The sequence below is a fragment of the Carcharodon carcharias genome, chromosome 17 (assembly GCF_017639515.1).
Source record: "Carcharodon carcharias isolate sCarCar2 chromosome 17, sCarCar2.pri, whole genome shotgun sequence".
In the NCBI taxonomy this organism is placed as follows: domain Eukaryota; kingdom Metazoa; phylum Chordata; class Chondrichthyes; order Lamniformes; family Lamnidae; genus Carcharodon; species Carcharodon carcharias.
This window is the reverse complement of record NC_054483.1, coordinates 110886419-110906917: the sequence shown is the minus strand read 5'-3', so window position 1 is coordinate 110906917 and position 20499 is coordinate 110886419. Positions and strand designations below refer to the sequence as shown.

The window sequence follows — 20499 nt, the reverse complement described above, 5'->3', positions numbered from 1 at the left end:
TATACAGCTTAACAAGGAACACAAGTAGCCAGTTTGTTAGCCTGTAATTTTGTCCCATTGATAGGGGCCCTGGCTTCGATTTTGACTCCCCCCCCCCAACCCGACAATAATGGTGCAAGCGGATAAGTTGAGGCTGAGCCCACTTACTGCTCTGATCTCGTACCGAAACCCACCCAGCGCCATTTCAACTTGGCTGACTTTCAGATGCCACTGTCGCAAGGCAGGCAAGGGGCCTACCATCAGCTTAAATAGTGGCAGCCTGATGATAGTGCAGCAATGTAACCTTAACATCGAGCCGCGGTGGCTAGGAGAGGCCAAGGGAAAAGTTTTTTGCAGGATCAGGGCATTGGTTTTTCACTGTGAGGTTGAATTTAGCGCCAGGTACTCGCCGTTCACACTGTGCATCAGTCTTGGCTGCGATTCTGGCTCCTCATGAACGCGGTTCCCATGTTGCGGTCTTGAGCCTCCCTCTGCCTGCCCACACGGACGATGCCCCCAAAGAGATGGCCATCTCCGCACTCTGCTTCACTGCTGGCAAAATGCCGCAAAATCGCCTGTAATTGGGGCCTTAGCTACAGGATTTGACCTCTCACCTCCGTGGAGCGGACAACCGCTCCTCTTCCCGATCCCATCCCCAGAAAAGCTTCCCCGGGCGGTGGGAACGTGTCAGGGACCATCCCATTAGGGCTCACCCCCCCCCGCCTCACCAGCCTCCCCTAATTTCCTGGATCCTCTCCTCCAAGTCCAGGCCCAGGAAAATTCAGTCCAATGTTGTAAATCCACAATCCTGGAGCACAGTTCCCCCCAAAGGGCCCAACTCATAAAAATGACCTCCTACAATGAATGGGTTAACAATTAGGGACTGAATTCCAAATGCATGCTCCAGTCTGTGAAGTTCCACACCAGGAGGTCATTATAATAAAATCACCCTTACTGTGTTAACACTAACTGAAGTCTGCTTTCTCATCAGGATGAGAGTTAAACCATTTTGTTGTGGTCAGAGTTCAGGTCTCCAATTTAAACACATTACACTTAATTACACTATCAGATTTGACCTTTCCCATCTGGAAGTATTTTAGGCTACATTGGAAATAATTTAAGAACTAATTATTTTTCTAATGTGCCCAGGAAAATTAGAATTGAAGCTTTTGCTTTCCTGTGAACAGGGGTATTTGCAATATATTACATTGCTGGCTATCTTATTCTCCCTTCTATTTAATTACTTTTCTCAAACTGCGGAGCAGGTTTTTCTGTGCCTGCACAAACTTTAACCCTTTAACCTTCCCTCCAATTTTCTGGATAAGTCTGTCATTTCCACAGTGAAGGGGCTATTCCATTCTCGCTGGCGATGAGGACATTATTCTGCCAAAGCTCTCTCAATGTTGACCTTGGTGGTAATCCTGGATGTTTTGCTGCTTCGGTGCTTTTTCTTCCCCCTCTGCATCTTCATCTCTCTCTCTCTTCACTGCTACATCCGTTAAAGCCTCTTCTACTCAAGGTAATGTCTGTAGCTTCCTCCTCTATGCTGTCTGGTCAAGCACTTACTTCGGGTTAGGAGAGAGGGCTCGGCACTTCCACATGTTTTCTGACGTGCCTTATTTCAGTAAGATATTTACTCAGTAGCAAGATGGACGGATTGTCATTCCCTCACTCACCCCAGGTGGATGGATTATTATTTCCTGCCCTCTTAAAGGCGGGCGGATTGCCAATACCCCGAGCACTCAGAGGTCAGCGGGTGCGCTCAGTGAAAGCTCCCTGAAGGCACGGGGACTGCCTCGGGGAGCTGGAGGTTCTTAACATTAAAAATAAATGATTGAAAACTACGGAAAACGTGTCCCCTTCGTGTGACTCTGTCACACGAGCAGAGACATGTTAAAAATGAGTTTTGAAAGGTTTTATTCTTTTTAAATCACTGATCGAAACCTCACCCTGGCCTTGGTCAAGGCTGAGCGAAAAAATGCTAAAGGTCGCTTGGCTTATTTGTCCACCCGCCAACCGAATGGTTAGACAGGCAGCAAAAAAAATCCCATTTAATTAATTGATTAAGGGTCTTCACTGTTGGTGGGTGCACTCCCACCGAGTAAAAATATTGGGAGGGGGCACAATGAGTTTGGGGCGCTCGCCCGCCATCCTTGCACGGTGTTTTCCCCCCTCCCCCCCCCCCCAATTCAGGTCGGGCGCTCTGCCCGCTCGACAGGGGAACGATTCTGCCCACGGCTTCAAACCCCCACCCTGGCAGCGGGTGGAATTTAAACTCAATAAAACAAAACCCGTCATCAAACGTTAATCTCAGTGACCGTCAGTGCCGCCACCAAACTATCATTGATTGTCGTTAAAAACCCCACTAATGCCCCTTTCGGGAAGGAAATCCACCAGCCTTACCCCTCCCGGCCTACATGTGACTCCAGACCCCACAGCGACGTGGTTGACCCTTAACTGCCCCCTGAAATGGCCGAGCAAGGCACTCAGTTCAAGGGCAGTTAGGGATGGGCAACAAATCCTGGCCTTGCCAGCGACACCCACATCCCTTGAAAGAATAAAGGAAAAAGTATATAAGCAGCACGGCTTCTGACTCTCCCTCAGCTCATGGTAGGAGAGTTCCACCAACAAAACCTGAAAATAATTACTAAATTATTGCAAAGTGCATTTAAAAGGATTCAATGTAATGTAAAAGTCAGCAGGAAAAGGGGAGATGAAAACATAGATAAAAACAAAAAAACTGCGGATGCTGGAAATCCAAAACAAAAACAGAATTACCTGGAAAAACTCAGCAGGTCTGGCAGCATTGGCGGAGAAGAAAAGAGTTGATGTTTCAAGTCCTCGTGACCCTTCGACAGAACTTGAGTTCAAGTCCAAGAAAGAGTTGAAATATAAGCTGGTTTAAGGTGTGTGTGTGGGGGGCGGAGAGAGAGAGAGACAGAGAGGTGGAGGGGGGGGGTGTGTGGTTGTAGGGACAAACAAGCAGTGATAGAAGCAGATCATCAAAAGATGTCACAAACAACAGAACAAAAGAACACATAGGTGTTAAAGTTGGTGATATTATCTAAACAAATGTGCTAATTAAGAATGGATGGTAGGGCACTCAAGGTATAGCTCTAGTGGAGCTCTATAGCTCTAGAGCTATACCTTGAGTGCCCTACCATCCATTCTTAATTAGCACATTCGTTTAGATAATATCACCAACTTTAACACCTATGTGTTCTTTTGTTCTAAAAACAAAAAAACTGCGGATGCTGAAGTTCTGTCGAAGGGTCATGAGGACTCGAAACGTCAACTCTTTTCTTCTCCGCCGATGCTGCCAGACCTGCTGTTTATTTAAAGGGGAGATGAAGTTGTTTGGTTGTGGCTGGAGGGATAATGAACACATGAAATCCAAGGCACTAGCAAAGTAAGATTCAGACCAAAACTCACACAGAGAAAGAAATGCAATGGGGGCAGAAATTATGCTCGGAAATTGCTGAACTAAATGTTAAATCAGGAAGGCTGCGGTTGTGACTATGGTGCTATTGATGAAATGGAAGGGGAAGCGTTGCAATACCAGAACTTCAAACTGATGATTCACCCTGGCTGTCATCATCTCATTCTTGCAACACTTATTAGAAGACTTACGGTGGGGAGGTTGTGATATATTATTGAACCGTGACTTTGCTCTAGAACTGGGCCGCTTTACCTGAGATGGAAGGTAAACGTGATCTCTGTGAATCAATAATCCAACTCTCTTGTGTCGGTGTGGGCATGGCTCAGTGTTTAATAAAACATTGGCAATTGTCACTTTAATTCATCCTTTCTCAGAATCTCAAGCTTGTGAAACTCCTCAACCCCCCCCACCGATTTCCTTTCCCACCGTCATGCCCCAGCTTTTAACAAGAACTTCTTAACCATAGAACCATTGAAGCATAGAACACTACAGCACAGAAAACAGGCCATTCGGCCCTTCTACTCTGTGTCTTAACTAAAACTCCCCGACCCTCTCCTTGAGCGGTGCTCAGCACCAGGGACTCAGCTGGTCCATCACCTATGTTCTTGCTCGTTTAAAAAAATCAAAGCTGACCTCAATCTTTTTGCATTAAGTAGTAATAAAAAAAAAGATGTGAGGGGGTGGAAAGGAGGGGAAGCAGCTCTTTTTGAATGGGTGTGTGTCCAGTCGGGTAGACCTCACATCAGTAGCTTGTTTGGGTTTGGACTTCCTGTGTGGTTTTAACACGACTCCTGGTAACAGCCGCACACCACTACTCTAGACTTCCCAGTCTGCACAGTCCAACACAGGGAATCTCTGCTTTCGACAGAAACATGAGAAGTGGATTCATTGCAGATTTACTGTGGTTTCTCTAATCTCATAACAGCTTCCTCGGGAGACCATAAGAAAGCACAATTCCCTTCAGAGTATGTGTTTTTCTATATAATTAAGTAACCCTTTAAAATACTTTAATATGGATTTTGGGGCCCAAGTATCAAAATCTTGTTCCATATAATGAACAGTTTAAGCCTGTGGTATGTCAGTAGTGAGGAAGAGTGGGCGCTAACTTGCTACATGTGTGAGCAAGCTTGTTCCTTCCAAAAAGGACCCAGTTCTGCACTCCGCTAGGCTTTCCACCACAGAGCTACGCTGAGTGGCGTGTGATAAGTTAAACTTCCAGGAATTCCATGAAGTTTCTCTTTGGCATCGAAGGGAATTGAATAGAAATTCCAGGATTTCAGTCAAATGTGGTGGGGGGGAGGAGGAGGGGTGGGGGGGGGTGGTGTTGGGGTGGGGGGGTGGGGTGTGATCTTCGACCCTGACCAGTTCTTTTCACAGATGGCACCCCTGACAACCCAGAAAAATACCAATGGAGCCATCCTGGGGAAAATTCACTTTGGCGGCGAGTGCAAAATGGGTGGTAGCAGATCAGCCTCCCTTAGATGTTTTGCTGCCACCAATGCTAGCCAAGGCACTACCGGCCATTCTATGCTCTGCTGAATTTAGATTATGGGCAGTGTTCCATTGAGCTTTTAGTCATTATAACTATGCGTACCTATAACCTTCAGTTTCTCTCCTAACCGGATAGTTATCCAGCTCTCCTTTTTTTTAAAGGTTCATTCATTAAACAGAAAGAGAGATGAATTAATGTAGAGAGAGCTGCTTTTGCCAGGAGAGTTTATTACATGTCCGCTTCTGTCCTTGTGCATATATATGTGTCTGGACCTGTCTGCACGGTGAGGCAGAGGGAGGAAATCACACTCGTTTCTGATATTGTTTTAAATTAGGGGCAGAAATTTCCACCCCCATTGGGGGTAGGGGGGAGGGGGGGGGGGTGGTGGGTGTTTGTGCAGGGGCGCGGGTGTGTACCTGATCGGCGCCCCCACTTTACGTGACGCTGAACACTCGCTGTGCAAGCGGGGAGGGGGTCCCCTGAGTTGGCGCATACTCTTACCGGCGGAAGAGCGCAGAAATCTCCCTGAGGCCCGGAGGCTGCCTCAGCGAGATTCAGTTCGGGGTGTAAGTTTTTAATTGAAGTCGGGGAAAAAAATTATTCCGACATGTTCCCCTCACCCGACAGCATCATGTGAGCTGGGACGCGTTTGTCCAATGTTTGAAAACTCTTTATTTAATTAATAAACCCTTCATGAAACCTCACCCCGCCCGTGGATGAGGTTTCATGATAAATGTGAAGGCCGCCTAGGCTCTTGGCCTACCCACCCGCGACAACCTTAAGATTGGACGGGCAGCTCAGGATATTGTCTTAATTGGTATATAACTGGCCTTAATAGGTCTTTGACAGTTCGCTGGGTGGGGGGGGTGGGGTGGTGGGGGTGCGCAGCTGACTCGGCCGAGGTCTGCCGACCTGAAAATCTAAATGGCGCATGGTGATGTCGGAACATCTGCCTGACATCACCCCGCGCATCATTATACCTGTCGGTGACTGAGCCCCGCCCCTGCTCGCCAATCCAAAAATCCTTCCCCAGACATTGTTGTATTCATTCCCGCTAAATGGAATACCAAGCAATGCCGTCCCCTGTGCTTTTGAACAGCACATGTGCAGACATCAGGTGAGGATAAGATAGACTGTGAAGCACTCCTTCACCCACACCGCCCCCCCGCAACCCCCCCTCCACCCCAACACCCCACCCCCCCCCCAAGCCATAGCTAATGAGCCAGCCAGGTTATACACAAAGATGTTTACCTGGCTGTGCCTCCAAGAGAAAATGCTTGTGGTGTCCCTCAGTAACAATCCTCTTCAAATATCATTGCCTCTCCCCGCTATGAATTAAACAATGCGATGAAAGTGGTAACAGTACCGTCTGACATTGGCCAAGGAATATTATCAATTCATGTGCACGTCCTTACTCATACAGTGCTTAGATGTGTACAAACTTCTTAGATTTGTTGGTGAAAATTGTGTTCAAGGGGAAGGAAGGGTCAGGGACAAGGAATGAAACACTTGCTGCTTTGGGTACCCATTATCAACAGCAGGTATTTTTAGGGAAAGCAGATCCTCACACAGAGTAAAACCTCCCTAAATCTGCCCTAGCAAATGTGGCCGAAGTTCAACTTCAGAACAGCAACCCTTTCTTCACCACTGAGAGCGTTTCATTTCTCATGCCAGTCATCCTGAGGTTCCCAGTATCGTGCGAATGACAGAAGTGGGAACTAAGTAAACTCTCCTCTTTTAAGACTTTCCAAGTAGGCAGAGGGTTGAGGGTTTTCTTTCCTTCTATCGGAGCTGAATTCCAAACCACGTTCCAGATGTGAAAGAATCGTGTTCCTGCTCACATCCTTTATGATGTAGGGTCCATGGTATTAACAGGTTCTAACACTTCTTTACTTAATCACAGCAAGACTCCTTTACTGTATTTTATTTCCTTGTATGTGAGGTAGCCACATTGGTTCTCAGTCCCACGAGTTTAAAAGTTGTGTTGTTTATTAATCCCAGTCAATAGCCATACCAAACATGCAGAGAGTAAAGAAGGGCTAAACCTTTGGCTCATGGCAAGCTCTCAAATTTCATGTCTTTCAGGAGCGGTATATGCACACAAAGTAAAGCCCACATGTGCTGTTCTGGCAACAAGGTCGGCCAGGTAGAGTGACATGAAGATAATGTTTCAGATTGCAGCTCTGTGATACCGTTTTACATTCCTAATCATAAAATAGCACCTCTTTCATCTTCTTGATAGCTCCCACGGGAAAAATAGCAAGAGACTCCCTGAGCCCTATTACACCAGTGTATAGCAAGCATTGCACATTAATGCAAACACATACACACACACACACACACACACACACACACGCGCACGCTCTTTGTCTTGTACCTTCAGAATTATCTCCACTTTCCTTTGTCCAAAAATAAACTCATTAATTTAAAATCATAGAATCTTACAGCACAGAAGGAGGCCGTTCAGCCCATCATGCTTATGCTAGCTCTTTGAAAGGCGCATCCAGTTATCTCCACTCCCTCTGCTCCTTCCTCACAGCCCCGCAAATACTCAGTATTTTTACCCATTTTGAGTTGGTTAGGGAAGGGGAAGGATAGGTTATAAAGTTACATAAGGCAATGCTAAACATAAATATATCCTTTCATCTTGAGTTTTAGCTGATCAGAAACCATGCAAACTAGCCGATCAGTCTTGAAACAAAGGGCGTCCCTATGTTTTGAAGGATTTACTGAACTGCAAATGCAAAGTGAACACTGATCTTTGCAAGAAAAATGTTTCTAAAGTAAAAGGTGTGATTCAGACAACTTCCCCATCAAAGGCAGAAAGTTATTGCAGAGTGTGTTTTATATCAGAGGTTAGAACACATGCACTGAAGCATGTGATGTAAAGAGAAATTTTGGGGCGTTTTTTTTTCAAGTTAATTGCAGAATCAAAAGTTCTGAGAAACCAGAATGTTCCAGCAAAGGACTGCTGCACTTTTAGATATGTACTGTGGAAACTGCAACATTACAGATCTATTGTAAACCTGTTCTAATAGAAGGGGGAAAAAACAGGTTAATTGGTGGAATATGAGCATTTTTTAAAAAAAAATGAAGGAATCGATAACGTGATACAGCAGTATTCTGTGAAGAAGGACAGGAATACTAAAGAGAAAGCGAGGAGTCAAATTTCTCTTTCCGTAAAAGCAGCAATGAATGAAATTGCATGTTTCGAAGTTCTGTGCTCTGGTAATTTTGTTAGGTCTCCTTTCCGTCTCCTCATCTCAGAACATAAAACTGGAGAAGTCATACATTGAGAAATAATCTCTTCCTGTAGAGAGCCACTGACTTATGGAATAGGCTGGCACCGAGTGCAGTAAGTACCGACTCTGCTGAAGCAGCCATAACAGGGCACAATCAGTAAGAGAGGCATGAAGCTTTTGTGTTAGGAACATAAGAACTGGGAGCAGGAGTAGGCAATTCAGCCCCTTGTGCCTGCCCCTCCCACTCATTACGACCATGGATGATCTAATTTCGGCCTCAACTCCAATTTCCCGCCTTCTCCCCCATAACCTTTCAACCCCTCACTAATTAAAAATCTGTCTATCCTCCTCCTTAAAATTTAGGAAGAAAACTCAGCAAGAAAAGCAAAGTGAGGGTAAGTTCAACACAGGCCTGCTGACTCTGACTTGTGCTCCCGTTGAATAAGGATCCCCACCTGGGCAAAGACATTGAATAAACCCTGTGGTGTGTGAGGTAGTATCCAGGCTGGCTGGACTGAATGGCCTCCTCTTGCTCTGGGATGTATATTAAGGAATGAAAAGGGTGTGCTTTTCTGTGAGAGATGGGCAGGTCTGCCAAGACACCCCATTAAATTTCCAGGTGAAACTTTATGAGCCAATAAACATGAAAGAGCTGTTCTGCAGGAACTGACTTCTAAAGATTAACTATAAAGTGATTAACTATAAAAAGATTAACTATAAAATGAAGACATCAGTAAAGTAAGGTCCAAACTTCACTTATGGAGATTCGATTAGCAGACATATAACTCTTTAATACAAGTACCAAAAAAGCTTATTGAGTTTAAAATTAGATTTTTTTTTCCCCCTGAAAACTATATTCCGGATAAAAGAAAACCAGGACTTTTCACGTCGCCGTGGCAACAAAATCTAAATACGTGGACCTTGTGTTTCTGATTCAGGGCTGCGACCTCTCCCTAAGTCAGAAGGTTACGGGTTCAAGTGCCACTCTGAACATCTAGGCTGTTTCTTCAGTACGATACTGAGCAAGTGCTGCACTGTTGGAATTGCTGACTTTAGGGTGAAATGATAAAATGAGGCCCCAATCCCCCCTTCAGGCGGGCATAAAATATCCAACGGCGTTCCTTCGAAGAGGTACATGGGAGCTCCTCCCCTGCAGCCTCGCCAGCGTATATCCCTTAACACCACTAAAAAAGAAAGATAACCTGGCCAAGATCTCATTACTGTTTGTGTGCAAATTGGCTGCCTCGTTCCTGACCTTACAGCAATACCTACACTTGAAAGCACTTCACTGGCTGTTAGCACTTGGGGCATGATAGGGTGGTGCCAGGCGCCATATAAATCCCAGCTTTTCTTTCTTCGGCGCTGCTATATTTCAGTTTGCCTTGTGGCCCTGCCTTTGGCTGGAGAAAACTGGATTGTCCAAATTGTGGACTGCTCCACCTTGCCAAAGATGCCATGGGATTTGCAGAATGGTTGGCTGATTATGCAATAGCTCGAAGGATGATAATTCCTAATTCCCACTCCATTCCCCCTCCGACCCCTACCCCACCACAGCGCAGCAAATATAACCGTGAATTTCACTTGGAGGCCTTGAGGTATCTATGGCAATCCCAGGAAAGTAAACCCCAGTCATCTTTACAATTGTCCTGAGCCAGGCACACCTCCACTCGATATTTGGCTGATAATTGTCAATGCCAAATTCCAAATAAAACGGTATGAGAAAAATTGAAATAATTCCATCTTGTTTAAATCAATCTTAGCAAGCTTTCAAGATCGAAGAACTCAAACTGTGCCAGGAACATTTTTAAGATATACGGTGCTACAGCTGTGAAATTTATCATGTTTAGTATGAGGTATCATACGTGTCTTTTCATCTACCGTACAACTGGCAAGAATGGCTACAAGAATGTTCACTTTTCATTTTTGTGATTATTAATGGGGAAGGTGATGGTGTAATGGTATTGTCACTGGACTAGTAATCCAGAGGTCCAGGGTAATGCTGGGTTCAAATTCCTGCCATGACATTAACAGTCTAATGTTGACCATGAAACGATTGTTATAACAACCCATCTGGTTCACTAATGTCCGTTTGGGAAAGGAAATCTGCCCTCCTTGCCTTGTCTGGCCTACATGTGACTCCAGGCCCATAGCAATGTGGTTGATTCTTAAATGCCCTCCGGACAAGTAGGGGTGGGCAATAAATGCTGGCCTAGCCAGTGATGCCCATAATCCCATGAATGAATAAAAAGAAAATTGCGAGCTGTCATAACTGTGCCGGTGCAGACGTGATGGGCCAAGTGGCCTCCTTCTGTGCTGTAAACTTTTTATGATTCTATAGCTCTCGGACACCCAGGGTGACAATCGAGGAGGCCCAGGTGAGCTGTGATTCCAGTCAACGCTAAAGTTCCTTATGCGCTGCATCAACCCAATCGTCAGAGAAGCTCTCAGTGCACCAAAGCGATGTTTCCATTTCTCACACCAAGCAGCCCATGTGACCATTCTGAGTGAGACTGTCAAATTTGTGCACCGAATGCCAGTTGGGTGGTGAGCTCGGACTGAATATTGAATTCAACAACTTTAGGTCGTAAGCTCCCTCCCCCATCCCCACCCCCTTTCTGTTTCCCCCTTCCCTTTTTTTTTCCAATAAATTATAAAGATTTTCCTTTTCCCACCTATTTCCATTATATGAAAAAAAAACCCCACTAGAGCTATACCTTGAGTGCCCTACCATCCATTCTTAATTAGCACATTCGTTTAGATAATATCACCAACTTTAATTTTAACACCTATGTGTTCTATTGTACTATTGTCGTTGACATCTTTTGATGATCTGCTTCTATCACTGCTTGTTTGTCCCTACAACCACACCCCCCCCCTCCACCTCTTTGTCTCTCTCTCTCTCCTCCCCCCACACACACACCTTAAACCAGCTTATATTTCAACTCTTTCTTGGACTCGAACGCAAGTTCTGTCGAAGGGTCATGAGGACTCGAAACGTCAACTCTTTTCTTCTCCGCCGATGCTGCCAGACCTGCTGAGTTTTTCCAGGTAATTCTGTTTTTGTTTTGGATTTCCAGCATCCGCAGTTTTTTTGTTTTTATCTCAGACTATTGTGTTGGTTGTGGCTCAGTAAGTAGCAATCTCACCTCAGGGTCAGAAGGTTGTGTGCTCAAGTCCCACTCCAGGCACTTGAGCACGTGATCCTGGCTGACACGCCAGTGCAGCACCGAGAGAGTGCTGCACGGTCAGAGGTGTAATCTTTCAGCCACGTCTGCCCTCTCAGGCGGACACAAAAATTCTAGTGCACTATTTCGAAGAAGAACAGGGGAGTTATTCCCAGTATCTAGGACAACATTTATTCCTCAACTAACATCACTAGAACAAATGATCATATTGCGGATATGGGAACTTGCTGTGTGCAAATTGGCAGCTACATTTCATACATTACAAAGGTGACTGCATTTCAAAAGTACCTCAGTAGCTGTGAAATTATGGGATGACCTGAGGTCATAGAAAGTGCAAGCCCTTTCTAATACACTGTGTGTGGAACTCTGCCATGTGCCCAAGGTAATTTGATTGGAGGTTAATTGTCAATGTAATTTACGAACACACATACATATGAACATAGGAATTAGGGGCAGGAGTAATCCATTTGGCCCCTTGAGCCTGTCCACCATTTGATAATGTTGTGGCTGATCTGGTTGTGGCTTCAACTCTACCCCGTATGTCATTCAAGGATGTGTCTGTCTATCTATGTATCTATCTATACATCTATTCATCTATCTATCTATCTATCCCTCCCAGTTTTAAAGCACATCAAGCATGTGAATCTTGTCGAGGCACTCTCGAGAACAGAAGATGTGGTAGCAAATCTTGCACAAAGGGACGCTGGTAGCTCAGTAGGAAAATGCATAGCTAAGGTCTGAAGAACAGGATTGATCCTTGACACATGCTGACTTAATTTAACTAGGATAGGTTTGGTGATACGGATACTGCAATCGTCCTCCGAATTTTGGGTAGAGGAGAGTGGGCAGGAGGTCAGTAAAGTGTTGGGTCAACAGGATCTGGCTAGGCTGTGAAACCCACCTGTATCGCTGGTAATCCTACCCCTCAGTAGTTGCATCCCAGCAAGTGTCTAAAGACTGAAGCTGTAAGGGTTGAAGATTTCTTTGAGCTTACTGGTAGCGGGTTGAAGTTCTGATCCACGAGGTGATTATATCCGTGGTCAAAGAACGAATTCCGGATCACGACATCTATTCCCTGCTTGGCTGACATTCCCAACGTATTTAACCACCTGTAGGTATAGAAGCAGAGACAGTCAGCCATGTCTGAGTGTGGCTGTGCAGTGATTTGGAGATTCAGCAGCCACCACAAATAAACAGCTTCAAAAAATAACCCAGTTTGGACTGAACAGTGCATTAATCTGCAGAAATATTTTCCACTTGAATTCAGAACACAACAGAACATACAGAGTAAGCATTTGATTCTTCTGTTGGTATTTCCTCATAGAAACGCAGAAAGATCTACAGCCCATTGTGTCCGTCCTGGGTGAAAAATATCTAATCCTACCTCCACACCCCCCCCGCCCCGCCCCCAGCTCCTGGTCCACAGCCCTGTGGGTTATGACACCTCAAGTGCATATCTACGTGTTTTTTTTTAAATGCAATGTGGGTTTCTGCATTTACCACTCTTCCACCCCACCACCCCCAGGGTGAAAAAATTATTCCTCAACTCTCTTCAAAACCTTCTACCAATTAACTTAAATCTATGCCTTCCTGCTAAGGGAAATAGGTCCTTCCTATCCCTCTATACAGGCTCCTCATATTTATATACACACCTCAATTAAATCTCCCCTCAGCTTCTTCTGTTAAAAAGAAAACAACCCCAACCTATCACAAAATCCTAGAGACATATGACCACAAGAAACAGGAGCAGGAGTAGGCCACTTGAGCCTGTTCTGCATTCAACAAGATCATGGCTGACTTGATTGTGGCCTTAGCTCCACTTTTCTGCCTCCCCATCCCACCCCAACCCCCCGGATACCCCCCTTCCCCCTTCCCCCTTCCCCCCCCCCCCCCCCGCCTACTCCCACACCACAAACATTGGTTTCCCTATAGATCAAAAATCTGTCTATACAATCTATCCTCAGGTTAAAATTCTCCATTCCTGGCAACATCCCTGTAAATCTCCTTGAATCTGCTCAACACCCTCTCTAATGCTACATGTGGAAAAATGGGGAACAGGGCCGGAACAGTGATCTAGATACAGTTGTGTAGTGCTTAATGTACGAGGCTTAGTAAGCCCATAGGCTATTAGTTCAAATCCTGCCATGCTGAGATCAATAATCTGGTCTGCCGTCAATTCAAATAGACTCTAAAAGCTCCAGATTGTAATAAAGGACAAACATTGGTGCCCTTCAGGGAAGGGAACCCACACCTGATTCCAGTCCATGCGCCGACCGACTCAGTTGCAAAAACAGTTGCTATTTCGAGAGGGAAACACACTGTCACCTTCAGAGGGCAACTGGTATTTGGCAAGAACTGTGGGCTTGCGTTGCCCACACCCATATTTATGTACTGAAATGTATTTATTATCGGTGTAAGAACATCACTTGCCTGTTGAGAAGCTGGTGACGAGCCACCTTATTGGAAAACAACTGAGTGACTTGCTGGGCCACTTCGAGAGCTGTTAAGAGTCAACTGCATTGGTGTGGATTTGGAGGCACCAGGTAAGTGCGGCAGATTCCCTTCCCTAAAGGGCGTTAATGAACCAGGTGGGTTCTCACACAACATTCCAGTATTTTCATGGTCACCCTTATTGACACTAGCTTTCTAATTCCTGGTGTTTAATTGAAATTCCCCAGCTGTCATGGTGGGGTTTGAACTCAGATCTTCAGAGCTTGCCCCTGGGTTATCAGTAATATAACCACTAGGTTACCACGCCCCTGAGGAGGGTTTTGATTAAAGTTAAGCAGATGTAAGCACTTCCAGTGGCTTTATGGCTGTGCACAACGCTGCTTGTGTACTAGAGGCAGGGAGATCCCAGACTCCATAGCCCGTCTGTGCTGAGTTAGCACATTTCAGTTGGCTTTAGTCGGACTTGACAGGGTAGATATTGAGAGGACTTGTGGGACTAGGGGACACAGTTTAAGAATAAGAGGTCTATCGTTTAAGATGGAGATTAGGCTATTTTTTTTTTTTCTCTCTCAGAGGATCATTAGTTTGTGAAATTCTCTTCCCCGGAGAGCAGTGAAGGCTGGGTCACTGAATATATTCAGGGGTGAGTTAGATAGATTTTTGATAGACGAGGGAGTCAAGGGTTATGGGGGGGGTGGGGGGGGAGCAGAGGGGAAAATGGAGTTGAGGCACAACCAGATCGGCCATGATTTTATTGAATGGCGAAACAGGCTTGAAGGGCTGAATGGCCTACTCCTGCTCCTAAACCTTGTGTTCCTGTGGTTTAGCAACACGGCTGCTAATATTGCCTTGGTGGCCTTAGATTCAGGGATAATTAAATGGGACTCCCAATACTGGTTGCTTTTTTTGTTAGGCAAGAGCATCAAGGGTTACAGAATACAAGGCAGGTAGATGGAGTTAAGATGCAACTTAGCCATAATCTAATTGAATGGTGGCATAGATGGCCTCCCCCTGTTGTCCTGTTGTTTGTTCCTACCTGGTGACCACTGTTGGAAAGCGTGTCTTGAACACTAAACCACTGTCATGCTATTGTTTCATATTCTACGCTTCTGTCTGTGAGATTCTAGAATTGGCATAAATGGTATAAAAAGAAGTAAGTGATGATGTGTGAAAACAATAGCTGTGGTTTGATTTCGTTGTGACAGCGCAATTTGATTACAAACCCTGCCCTTTGATTGAGTCCAGTGCTCAGCTGATGTTTTTTTTTCTCTCAAACACTCTCCAATAGAGTCAGAAATAAAATCTTTAGAGCAAAAAATGGCCAATCAACTAATCACGGATTTCCCTCATCTCACCATTGATCCTCTTGAGTGAACACTCAGCACCCTGACCACACCGATTGCTGTTAATCTCATCTCACCATTGATCCTCTTGAGTGAACACACCGAGCGCTGTTAATATCTTTATAACCCTCAATCCCCTTTCACAAGAGCTGAAAACAGCATTTATAAAAAATAATGTCAGTTGATGGTAAATCAACTCTCTTCATATGTCCACAATCCTGGCTGGAATGTTGCCCCAATATCTAGACTTGCATCAGGCTTGTCAATTTCTGTTCTTTTCCATTCATCCTATACTTACTATCTAAGTTAAATGGCTCATTTACTTCAACATAAAGCTCTCAGATTGTGGTAAAAGTCCAACTGGTTCACTAAGGTCCTTTAGCAAAGGAAACCTACTGTCTTGAGTTGACCCTATGTTGGACTCCACTCCCACACTAACATGGCTGGCTCTTACCTTCTCCCTGGAGTGGTCTAACAAACTGCGTGGTTGTATCAAACTGCTCAGAAGTTCAAGAAGGCCCATCATTGCCACCAGCCACCCACATCCCAAGAATTAATGTGGAAAGTCCCTCATTAATACCTTGTAAAGGCCTGAATCAAGCCTCTCCTCATTTCTCAGTTGAAAGTAAAGTTAGTTGTTTGAGCCTGTGTAAACAGATCACCAAATACATTGCATTCTGGTGAAGGTTTTGCGCTGAAGTCTGTACATAATAATTAGCCATTTGCTAATTATTGTCCAAATAAGTCATTTATTGGTTCAGCACTTCATCACCAGTATTCAACAACGTGGTCTCTTAAAGGGGCACTTCACGACAGGAAAAAACACGCTTGCCAAACTTGATTTTTGTTTGGAGGCCAGAGCTGGAATAGTTACAGCACCTTGAGGACAATATCGGGAAACAGTGACATGTTTTCAATGTGACTCAAATACCTGAGGGAGAAAAATTGCAGGGATCTGGGGACAGTGAGGGGGCGTGGGACTTAATGGATTGTGCTTCAAATGAGCTAGCACAGATCCGATAGGCTGAATGGTCTCCTTCGGTGCTGTGCTGTCCTATTCCATTCATTTTTATGTGGTGTAAACAAATGAGAAAAGAAAAAAGAAAATCCACCCACCATCCACCCTTACAATAAAAGTGACAGTTGAAAACATTCCCGCTATTTGCCTCTGGCTCTCAGTTTGAACCATCATGTCATAACCAGAGCCTGCCCGACAGTGTCTGTTTTGAACGAGTGCTACAGTGGACCTTAATGTGGCTGCTGCTCGCCACAGGGACATCCACAAGCCTGTTCCTACATTGCACCCTGTGTACGGTGAATGAAACACTGTCATATCTGATCCAGTGTTGTATTGTTGTATGAGAAGCAATTTCTCATATTCTGCAGCATAAACATTGGCAAAGACCACAGAACCATAGAAAAGTTAAAGTGCAGAAAGAGGCTAGTTAGCCCATCATGTCTGTGCCAGCCAAAATAAGAGGAAAAAATAAACTAGCCGCTCGTTTCTAGTCCTACTTTCCAGCACCTGGTCTGTAGCCTTGCAGGTTACAACACTTCAGATACAGATCCAGGTACCTTTTAAATGAATTGAGTGTTTCAGCCTCAATCACCAACTTGGACTGTGAATTCCAGACACCCACCAGCCTCTGCATGAAAAAGTTTTTCCTCATGACCCCTCTAATCCTTCTACCAATCACCTTAAATCTTTGCCCCCTGGTAACTGACCCCTCAGCTGTGTGAAACAAGTCTTTCCAGTCCACCCTATCTAGGCCTCACATAATATTGTACAACTCAATTAGGTCACCCCTCAGCCTCCTCTATTCTAAGGAAAACAACCCCAGCCTATCCAATCTCTCCTCATAGCTGCAAATTTCCAGCCCTGGCAACATTATTGTAAATCTCTTTTGTATTCTCTCCAGAGCAATTATGTCTTTCCTGTAATGTGGCGACCAGAGCTGTACACAAAATTCCAGCTGTGGCCTAACCAGTGTTTTATACAGTTCCAGCATTACATCCCTGCTTTTGTATTCAATACCTCATCCAATAAAGGAAAGCATTCTATGTGCTTTCTTTATCAACTCATCCACCTGCCCTGCCACCTTCAGGGACCTGTGGACATGCACTCCAAGGTCTCTCACTTCCTCAAGCCCTCTCTCTCAATATTATTCCATTTATTGAGTATTCCCTTGCTTTGTTTGCCCTCCCCAAGTGCATTACCTCACACTTTCCTGGATTGAATTCTATTTGCCACTTCTCTGCCCACGCAACCAAACTATTGATATCTTTCTGGAGGCAACAACCATCCTCTTCACTATCAACCACACGGCCAATTTTTGTGCTGTCTGCAAATTTCCCAATCATGCCTCCCACATTTAAATTCAAATTATTAAGATATACAACAAACAGCAAGAGTCCAAACACTGAGCCCTGTGGAACACCACTGGAAACCGCTTTCCATTCACAAAAACATCCATTGACCATTACTCTTTGTTTCCTGTCACTGAGTCGATTTTGGATCCAACTTGCCACCTTGCCCTGTAACTCATGGGATCTCACTTTCCTGACCGGTCTGCCATGTTGGACCTTGTCAAATGCCTTACTGAAGTCCATGTAGACAACGTCCACTACACTACCCTCATCAATCCTCCTTGTTACATCCTCAAAAAATGTTATTGTTAGGAAGACACGATCTTCCCCTAAAACCACGCTGACTATCCCTCATCAACCCCTGTCTTTCTAAGTGACAGTTTATCCTGTCTCTCAGAACTGATTCCAATAGTTTGCCCATCACCAAAGTCAGACTGACCAGCTAATAATTTTCTGGCCTATCTCTCACACTCTTTTTAAATATTGATACAACGTTCACAGAATTCCAATCCTCTGGTACCTTGCCTGTATATAATGCGGATTGGAAAATGATCCTCAGAGCATCCACTATTTCTGCCTTGGCTTCCTTTAACAGCCTGGGATACAATCCATCTGGCCCTGGTGCTTTATCCACCTTCAAGGCTGCCTGTCCCTCCAGTACATCCTCTCTCACTGTACTTATTGTATCTAATATTTCACACTCCTCCTCTTTAACTAGAATATCTGCATCATCCCTCTCCTTAGTGAAGGCAGAGATGAAGTACTCATTGAGAACCCTGCCCACATCTTCAGCATCAACTCACAAGTTACCATGTACATCTCTGATAGGACCTACCCTTTCCTTAGTTATTCTTTTGCTCTTAATGTACTGGTAAAACATCTTTGGGTTTTCTTTCATTTTACCTGCTAATATTTTATCGGATCCTCTCTTTGCTTTCCTAATTTCCTTTTTTACTTCACCTCCTGTACTTTCTACACTCCTCTAGGCTTTCTACAGTATTAAACTTTTTTTGACTGTCATAAGATTTCTTTCTCTGCTTTATCTTACCCTCTATGATTCTAGATAATCAGGGGGCTCTAGATTTGGCAGTATCATCCTTTTTCTTTGTGGGGACATGTCCACACTGTGCCCATAGAATCTTGCTTTTGAAAACCTCCCTCTGAATTGAAATCGTTTTCCTTTCTAGTAGTCGTATCCAGTCCACTTTCACCAGTTCACCTCTCAGCTTTGTAAAATTTGTCTGCCCCCAATTTAGAACAATTCTGTTCCATCTTTGTCCAGGTTGGGCCAAATGGCTGTACATTTTGTGTAGGTCGCAAAGTAATTGGATTTAAGCAAAAATAAAAGTAAAAAAACTGCGGATGCTGGAAATCCAAAACAAAAACAAAAATACCTGGAAAAACTCAGCAGGTCTGGCAGCATCTGCGGAGAGGAATACAGTTAATGTTTCGAGTCCGAATGACTCTTCAACAGAACTAAGTAAAAATAGAAGAGAGGTGAAATATAAGCTGGTTTAAGGGGGGGGGTGGGACAAGAAGAGCTGGATAGCAAGCGGGTTTTAGTAAACACCTTGTCAAACACCAGGAGAGAAATGGAGAGCAATGAAGGTGAACAAGGCAAAAGAGAGATGCGGAAATCCTGTCAGAGAGAAGAGCAATACTTCTTCAAGGTAGGCATTCCTTGAAGAGAAGTGGCAGTCAATTAAACACTAAGATAAAAGCAAAAAACTGCGGATGCTGGAAATCCAAGACAAAAGTAATTGGGTTTTCTTTTTAGGTGGGGAAGAATTCTCATTTGGATTGTTTACGAAATCAGATTAATATATTTCTTACTGTTTTTTTACTGCCTTTTGTCCCGATCAGCAGCATAGTGTTTTTATGATATCAGTGCAATCAATACCAACACACAACAATCACTGGTCAGACCATTCCAACCGTACCCACAGGATACTTACAGAAATCCTGCTGCATATGTATCGGAGAGGTTGGTCATCCCTCCAGCCCATGCTGGCCCTACCCCTCCAAGCCACACCTTTTTCCCTGGTGCATGTGAGTTCACGACCTGTTAGAGGGAAATACTGGAGATCATTTTTGATGCAATCAAAGAAAATAAAAAGGTACAGAATCGAAATGTGGGTATATGTGGTATCGGACAATGGAGTCCAACTGGCTGCATCCTGCAGCAGGAGATTTGGCATCTTCTATCCCTCTGTTATTGAACGGGTTACATAGACGGCTAACAACCTCCGGAGCAATCCATTGCAAATTATTTTTCAACAAACGTGTAGTAGCAATATCAACGATATTAACGCTTTAGTTAGAATACTGTAACGCTTCAGTGCTGGGGAGTGTACAGGAAGATAAAGTGCACATCAATAACATACTTAACATAAACATTTCCTGTCAGTGTCACCCTTACTTTCTGGGATGAGAGGGTTGCCCTGTGAGGGGGGATTAAGTAGCCTGGTCTTACATTCTCTGGAGTTTTGAAGAATGAGGGGGCCATCACATTGAAATGTATAAACAAGTTGCCTGGTTTAAATTTCAAATAATGGTTGGCAGTTAACTGTCAATCACCATCACTGGTGCATTCTCCATGGCAATGCCTCTTTCAATCAGAGTCCACTTGCCAACCAATTAGCACTCTCTTCACATGCAGTATAAATTGTTGCTTTTCCCTTATGTTGGTATTCTTGCGAATGTCCTGATGAGTGCAAAACGAAAAGCTTCGACATGTCTCTTTTTCCAGCAATACTCAAGTTCTGCACCAAATGACGAAATGGATAAAATTCTTTGATGGCTCAGCAGGGTCGATGCTGAGAGGTTGGTTCTGCTAGCTGGAGAGTCGAGAGCTCACAGTCATAGTCTGAGCAGAATGGAGACTTAGGATGGAGAGGAGAAGAAATTTCTTCAATCAGAGTGTTGTGAAAATGTGGAATTCCCTACCCCAGTGGGGCGTGAATGCTCCATCGTTGAGTATATTCAGGACTGAGATCGATAG

The 20499-nt window shown here is 44.5% G+C and overlaps 1 protein-coding gene across 1 annotated transcript in view; it reads right to left on the bottom strand.

The window, feature by feature from the left end:
* The window catches only part of hpse2 (heparanase 2), a 521818-nt gene that overhangs the window by 64929 nt on the left and 436390 nt on the right, over positions 1 to 20499 (bottom strand). The window contains exons 8-9 of the mRNA XM_041209324.1: positions 19454 to 19560; positions 12332 to 12446 (exon numbers count right to left, since the gene is read on the bottom strand). Of these exons, the coding sequence (XP_041065258.1) occupies positions 12332 to 12446; positions 19454 to 19560 (222 nt within the window). The remainder of the gene's footprint in view (positions 1 to 12331; positions 12447 to 19453; positions 19561 to 20499) is intronic.